Consider the following 8,369-nt stretch of genomic DNA (forward strand, 5'->3'; position numbering starts at 1 on the left):
AACGCGCGCGACCAGGCCTCTCTCTCTGCTCGTTCTTTCAGTAATATGCGCCCTATCGCAAGCGCAGCAGTCATCTACATCACTCACCGATCAAATAAGGCTTTGGCGAGACAAAAAATTGCTTATGAGAGAGCGCGTGAGTGACAGAGAGACGGAGGGAGAGCAGGGAAAGGAAATGCAGCTGAATGAATACGCTGCGTATTTTAAATAGCGTAAAACATTTTTTTTTACAACGAAACGCAATATGTGGCGGCCGGTGGTGATTCTGTGGCGCACCGTTGCGAATTAGTCTATTTGTGGGAAACACTGTGGTGGCAGCCCTATTCTAGTCATATTTATTTTCATATTCAGATTTTTATGTCAACAATAATTTTCACGTGTTTAAAGTACAATATTTTCATTATCGCCATGATTGACATGCCCTGCCCCCGTACAAGCCCCGCCCTGAGTCATTTTTTTTACAAAAATGCCCCACCCTAGATAGCACAGAGCGGATCATCGAGTCGGAGCAGACCACAAAACATGTGGGATCCATTTGAATTCCACACAGAATGTTGTACTTTAAAGCAATATGGAGTAGAAATGTGCAAGACTAGTTGACTAAACGGTACATCTGCTACATTTGTACATTTTAAGTTGCCTTTGTCTATATATGGGCGGCAGTTGGTTATGAAGCACCTGCTGTTTACTTTTGTTTTATTTTAAAACTTTCGTTTACCATTCATCGGTTTCCCCCTTCTTCCCTGCGCCTTGAACTTTGATACATTTATATTTAAAGCATTTTAAGTAGCACATTAAAATAAAACACTTGGAAAAATAATACCTGTAGAGGTAGGGCCTAATCTTTTCCTTTTACCTCAAGATGTGTTTTCTTCTTGTCAGTCACAGAGTGCACAGAAATGACTGCTCAAAAGACAAACAAGGTGCAGGAGTATTTTGAAATAAAACGGAAACGTTTTTTTCCACTAGAGCCATGTATAACCATATTCAGGACATGCACGTAGGTGTGATAGTCAAAGCAAGCAAACGCCCATCGCATATTCACTTCAACTCTGAAAAAAATAACTGAGCTTCAGAATTGGAATCAGAATGATTTTTTTGCCAAGTGTGCGGCGTTTAGCGGAATTTATTATGGGATTTGACTGTTTGATTAATAGATTAAGTGCTCAAATGGATCATACACTTTATGATCTTTAGATCATAGTCTTTAGTCTTTAGAGGGTTTCTTACTTTTAGACTAGTCGGTTACAAAACTTCTGTTTAAACGACTGTCAAATTAGTCAATGCCCACATCCCTAATATGGAGGGGATTAGGAGGAGAAACAGTTAGACAGACTCAGCAGTAGAAACTTATGGAAGAGATAACACCGACGGTGCCATGCATCAACATAAATTAGACATTTTTCAAACTTGCACATCCTCAGCAGTAGGGCTGGGACAATACATTGATACATCACGATTCTCCAATGATTCGTGGATTGATTCTGAGATTTTCTGTATGCATCGTGATTCTCTCTCCAATCGATTCAGAACTTAGTTGTTACCGGCAGATGGCGCTCTAGGCTAGTTTTTAACCGCACACTCAAGTGCGCTTTGTGAAAAGCGCTTGAGCATTTGCTTGAGTACGAGTCCACGTAAGTGGTTAAATGTACTTGGACCTCAGAATGCTTTTATGATGCGAAATTTATGTAAACAGCCCACTGTGAATGCCCTTGTAATTCGCTTCAACCTTTTCAAATTTTATGAATGATTATTTCATAGAAGGTTCAAATGGTGTGTTTAAGGAAATGGAAGCAAGCAGATTACGGTTGTTTCTAAAGCACGCAGAGCCACCTGCTGTTAAAAACTAAGCTCAAAATCGATTGAAGAGAAAATCTTGATGCTACTGAAAATCTTCAAATTGTTCCAGAATCATTGGAGAATCGCAATGCATCGATTTATTGTACCAGCCCTACTCAGCATGATTATTCACTGGTTTGCTTAAGTAACAGTTTCTCATTTAATTCAGAAGGGAAATCTATCTGTCAAATGTGGCTTTGCCGAGCTTGTACGGATCTGGCTGTGCTGCGATATAAATGAAACACTATTCACTAATTGATGTAATATGAGGGTTACTGAATCTTATTCTTGCGATAGTTTTACATTTGTATTGCCTAAGAAATTGCTGTGTTGGTGAGTAGATTTAAAACAATGTAAAATGAAAATAATACGTAGCAACATAACTTAAATTAAGAACAGAAGTTTTTTCTCTCTCTCTCTCTCTCTCTCTCTCGTGCACGCTGGGTTTCTTTTAGCCAATTTGTTTGTCTGCCCCCCTGGCGCATCGAGTCTCTCTCATGTAGGTAATGTAATGAAACGTTTCAGGGAAGCAACACTGCGTATTATATTGTATATAATACTGTATATGCCTGTATATAAAATACTTTGCCTGTGCCTTCTCTGTAAGTTAAAACAACAGCAATTTACACCTTTGTATTGCCCACCCCCACCATGAAGCTTACTGAACTGTCCCAACCCCCCATAATACTGTTAGGAGTAAAAGCAAAGAGAAATGGCACATGAACAATTCAGACTTACATTTTTATACTAGACGTGTATACACTACATGTAAATAAAGAATTAAATCATTTAAATGTCTTAGTATTTTTGTCATAAAACTTTTAATAAATATTCAATATTTAATTATATTATATTATTGAAGAGTTCAAACAAAGTCAGATCCTTTGCTTGATCAGATGATTTACTTTTGAGTTTTTTGAGGCCTTCTACCTTTTTTTTTCAGCAGTACCCATGTCCGCACATGCGTGACAGAAGCGTTCTTAATTCATCTCAGGCTAAATTGCACCTTGGTACGGAGTCCCTAAAGGGACCGTCGCAAAAATAAAAAATAATCATGCTTTTGCGTGCACACAAGAAACATTTTGCGTGCTCGTGAGAAACTATTGAGTGCGCATGGGAATTTTTACGTGCTCATGCGTTACAATTTCCAGTATACTATAACATATTTCCTTTGTGCATCTTGGCGATATTACTGTGAAGAAAATGAGAGCATGGATGCGCATTAATTTACAGCGCATCAACTATTTGCTCAATTTGGCTTTCATTAGGGCAGTACTTCTAATATCAAGGCCTTTTGTAAACTTTAATACATCCTTTGTGACGACTGAGAAACCCTGCCGTGAAATGGGCTTGATGGCACAATACGGATGTGTACATTGTCCTATTTTCCAAAATCAAGGGCCCATTAAAAAAAAAAGATTGGTGCAGTAAAAACTGCTCAAAATGTGGCTTTTTGTATGACAGTGCGTCATATTTGGGGCCTTAACCATGTCTGCTTAAATTAATGTAACTGTGGCGGCTGAGAAACTGTGCTGCAAAATGGATTGATGGCGCAATATGCGCGCTCAGTGTTTATTTTCCTAAATGCAACGTTTTCTAGATCATAAAAAAGATTAGAACAGTAAAAAGTGGTAAAGTAGAACGAAGAAACAATTTAATATAAAATGTTTTCAGCATTTATTTTTCTTCATGTTATGTGCAGGGCTCTGTGTTGTTTAGGAATAGATGTCAAAAAGGACAGATAACGAACAAGTACGTACAGTGGGGAGAACAAGTATTTGATACACTGCCGATTTTGCAGGTTTTCCTACTTGCAAAGCATGTAGAGGTCTGTAATTTTTATCATAGGTACACTTCAACTGTGAGAGACGGAATCTAAAACAAAAATCCAGAGAATCACATTGTATGATTTTTAAATAATTAATTTGCATTTTATTGCATGACTTTAGTATTTTATCACCTACCAACCAGTAAGAATTCCGGCTCTCACAGACCTGTTAGTTTTTCTTTAAGAAGCCCTCCTGTTCTCCACTCATTACCTGTATTAACTGCACCTGTTTGAACTCGTTACCTGTATAAAAGACACCTGTCCACACACTCAATCAAACAGACTCCAACCTCTCCACAATGGCCAAGACCAGAGAGCTGTGTAAGGACATCAGGGATAAAATTGTAGACCTGCACAAGGCTGGGATGGGCTACAGGACAATAGGCAAGCAGCTTGGTGAGAAGGCAACAACTGTTGGCGCAATTATTAGAAAATGGAAGAAGTTCAAGATGACGGTCAATCTCCCTCGGTCTGGGGCACCATGCAAGATCTCACCTCGTGGGGCATCAATGATCATGAGGAAGGTGAGGGATCAGCCCAGAACTACACGGCAGAACCTGGTCAATGACCTGAAGAGAGCTGGGACCACAGTCTCAAAGAAAACCATTAGTAACACACTATGCCGTCATGGATTAAAATCCTGCAGCGCACGCAAGGTCCCCCTGCTCAAGCCAGCGCATGTCCAGGCCCGTCTGAAGTTTGCCAATGACCATCTGGATGATCCAGAGGAGGAATGGGAGAAGGTCATGTGGTCTGATGAGACAAAAATAGAGCTTTTTGGTCTAAACTCCACTCACTGTGTTTGGAGGAAGAAGGATGAGTACAACCCCAAGAACACCATCCCAACCGTGAAGCATGGAGGTGGAAACATCATTCTTTGGGGATGCTTTTCTGCAAAGGGGACAGGACGACTGCACCGTATTGAGGGGAGGATGGATGGGGCCATGCATCGCGAGATCTTGGCCAACAACCTCCTTCCCTCAGTAAGAGCATTGAATATGGGTCGTGGCTGTGTCTTCCAGCATGACAACGAGCCGAAACACACAGCCAGGGCAACTAAGGAGTGACTCCGTAAGAAGCATCTCAAGGTCCTGGAGTGGCCTAGCCAGTCTCCAGACCTGAACCCAATAGAAAATCTTTGGAGGGAGCTGAAAGTCCGTATTGCCCAGCGACAGCCCCGAAACCTGAAGGATCTGGAGAAGGTCTGTATGGAGGAGTGGGCCAAAATCCCTGCTGCAGTGTGTGCAAACCTGGTCAAGAACTACAGGAAACGTATGATCTATGTAATTGCAAACAAAGGTTTCTGTACCAAATATTAAGTTCTGCTTTTCTGATACTTATGTCATGCAATAAAAGGCAAATGAAATACTTAAAAATCATACAATGTCATTTTCTGGATTTTTGTTTTAGATTCCGTCACTCACAGTTGAAGAGTACCTATGATAAAAATTACAGACTTCTTACATGCTTTGTAAGTAGGAACACCTGCAAAATCGGCAGTGTATCAAATACTTGTTCTCCCCACTGTACATGTGTGACCTGTTGAAATGCATCAATGAGTTGTATAGGATTGATCGACCTTTCATATTGTTTTATTTATTATATGGCATAATACACACCATGTGTAATAATTTAAAATACTGACTAGTAGGCCTACTGTACTGTAAAAAGTAAGCACACTTCATGCACTGCTGTCACTGTAATATTTCACAGTAAAAATACTCAAATAGCTGGAACATTAAGCATATGTATAAATAATTAGTCGAGATTAAATATTATGTCATATTGTTATTGTTGTTATTATTATTATTATTATTATTATTGTTATTACCAGTAATTTATTTGATTACTTTATCTTATTTTACAAGTAAAATGTCACAATTCCAGCCTTACTGAGCAATGTTGCAAACGGTCCTTTTGCGGCACTGGGTTGTATTTAACGCTGTGGCCTTGTGGCGGTGGTAATAGGCATTCTGGTTGACTACTTACTGTCTATATAATGCATAAATATATACTTTGTTTTTCTTATGTCTTATATATTTTCTTGTGTCAGCCTCCTCCTGAGATTATGTTGGCTGTTTTTAAACTTGTGAGGGAAAGAGGTCTAATCAACACTGTCCCTGAGCTCATTCTCCTCACCTCAAAGGTAATGCTCACTTTTTAAGCATTAGATCAGGGGTGCCCAAAGCCCAATCCTGTTCCTGGAGATCTACCTACCCGCAGAGTTCAGATCCAACCCTGAACTGTCTGTAATTATCAAGTGCTCCTGATGATCTGCAGCAAGGTAGATCTGCAAGAACAGGTTTGGGCATCCTTGCATTAGATCATTATATAATATAATGGAGATAAGTAATGGGGTGTGTGCGCTCTGCAATTACAATTTCAGATTAGCCATAATGCCACATTTAATGTGTGTTTATGTATTTAGATTGTTGAGGCAGGTTGTGTATTCAGTGTGGATCAGTGTGAGGTCATGCAGAGTCATCTCCAAATGATGCTGGTTCCTAGACAGCAGATGGACATTTTCCTTGCTGTTAAATGCAGGTATGCTTCCTCCCACAGCAGAACAGTTAATCATGTTACATTACCGAAAAACTATCACATGATGTCACACATACTCTGTTTTTGTTTGTAGAGCTCTGGCGACTAACCCTCACACATCTGAGCTGTCGGATCTGGCCCAGGCTGTTGTTAGAGTTGAAGTAAGATCATTACCTCATTTCCATAGTACTTATTTACACTTTTATATTTGCTCTCTCTTGTTTGTTTCTCTTAGTTTTTTTTTCCCATTCTTATTTATTTATGATGCCATGTCTTTTACATTATCACTTATTTGTGGAGAGGTTTTATGTGTGTGTGTGTGTGTGTGTGTGTGTGTGTGTGTGTGTGTGTGTGTGTGTGTGTGTTTGTGTGTGTGTGTGTGTCTCTTCAGATGCTGAAGCATCAGGATGACTGGGCTGGATTGGCACTTGTATTCTGTGGTGTTTGTGTGGGTTCACACAGTCCCCCAGAACTTCTCAGGTTCTGCTGCTGCGTTACCATGGCGCTGCTGAAAGAGCCCAAAGACAAACTCGCCCTACCATATGAGCTGTTTGCTGAATCAGGTACACACTTACTTGATTTCATTGATTTGAAAAATTTAGTTTTGTTAAGTAATTCATACGTGCATTACTATTTAAACTAAGGGTTTGGTAAGATTGTTTAAATCTTTATGAAAGAAGTATTATATGCTCATTAAGGCTTTATTTAATTGGTCAACAGTAAAACCAGTAATATTATTACATTTTAAAATAACTTTTTTTTTTTATATATATTTTTAAAATGTAATTTATTCCTGTGATGGCAAAGCTGAACTTTCAGCAGTCTTTACTCCATTATTCATTGATCCTCACATGATCCTTTAGAAATAATTTTAACCCCCTGGGGTCGACAATCACGCCGGCGCGATAGGCTCGCTTTTTTTCCTTATCAGTTCAAAAGAGACTCAAAATACTCTGTTGACTTTGATATTACAAACAAGTTTCATACATCAATCGATCCTGTTAAGTGTGTATTATTTTTGTGTGTACTCACAATAAAAACAAAGTGTTGTGCTTTTTGCCAAATAAAGCAAAATAAACATGATGCGAGTTCTGCTTTCTCTCTGTCAGTGAAGTCAATTCTGAAACGCGTCCAAAAACGAACCATAACTCAGCGAATACTCAGTCAAACAGGCATACAGACACACAGGCATGAAGCTTGAATTCTCTTCTTTTAAATGAAGTAATAATAAAAAAAAAAAAATTCTCAGTTTATGTAATATGTATGAAAAGAGAGAGATGTCAGTCGTTCTCATCTCATCTCATTATGTTTTAATGTGACCCCGCCCACGGAGAGCGCGCGCTATTCAAACGCAAATGATCTGAGGCAATCCAGGCAAACCTGTGAACGCCCACATCAGCTGGATAACACACACCGCGAGTTCACTTTCAGACTCATGTACTTTACGACACTAGCTGCGTTTACATGGACACAATCGGAATGAAATCAATCCGACTGATGAATCCGAACAAGGTGTTTACATGAATGATAAATAAAGTAATCGGGTTGATGCGCGCGTTTATATGTCACAAGTTTCAAATCGGATCTGATGTTTTGACATGCGCACACTGCACAAATATACAGAGTTTCCCGCTTTTTCGCGCATAAATATTCTCCTCTATTGGATCTTTATTTGTTTTAAACAGCAGACGTAATATTAATTCGTCTCTGGTCATAACTTAGAGCATATTAACCGTTTTGCCGTGCTGCTTATTGATCACGCAGTAAAAATGCCCCTCCCCGCGGCCAAAACCAGACGTCTGTGGATGAGAATCCAAAACAAGCACTGGTGGGACGTTGTCCTGCTTTACTTCACAGACGCGCGAGTGAAATGAGAATTTTAGAATGAGGGGAAACTTATTAATATGACACTTTATTCAACAGGAAGAACAGCTCGTTCCGCGCGTCATACGTCATTACGCTATTTAACGTCATTGCACATGCGCAGTCCTTTCAGTTTCGGTTTTCAATCCGATCAAGTGTTTACATGTTCTCTCGATCGGATTACAAAAGGGATAAACCACCCCTTTCAATCCGATCGAAATTTCATTCGGATCGAGCTCAATCGGATCAATTAAGGTGTTTACATGAAGGTTTTTTAGTCCGATTGAGCCGTCAATCC

General features: G+C 39.5%; 1 protein-coding gene across 4 annotated transcripts in view; it reads left to right on the top strand.

Moving 5' to 3' along the window:
* Positions 1-8,369, top strand: part of topaz1 (testis and ovary specific TOPAZ 1) — a 101,158-nt gene that overhangs the window by 46,160 nt on the left and 46,629 nt on the right. For all 4 annotated transcript variants that reach the window (XM_084424168.1, XM_084424169.1, XM_084424170.1 and 1 more), the window contains exons 10-13: positions 5,721-5,813; positions 6,096-6,211; positions 6,303-6,369; positions 6,600-6,771. In XM_084424168.1, coding sequence (XP_084280294.1) covers positions 5,721-5,813; positions 6,096-6,211; positions 6,303-6,369; positions 6,600-6,771 — 448 coding nt within the window. The remainder of the gene's footprint in view (positions 1-5,720; positions 5,814-6,095; positions 6,212-6,302; positions 6,370-6,599; positions 6,772-8,369) is intronic.

Source organism: Rutilus rutilus, assembly GCF_951802725.1.
Source record: "Rutilus rutilus genome assembly, chromosome: 11".
NCBI classification, from domain to species: domain Eukaryota; kingdom Metazoa; phylum Chordata; class Actinopteri; order Cypriniformes; family Leuciscidae; genus Rutilus; species Rutilus rutilus.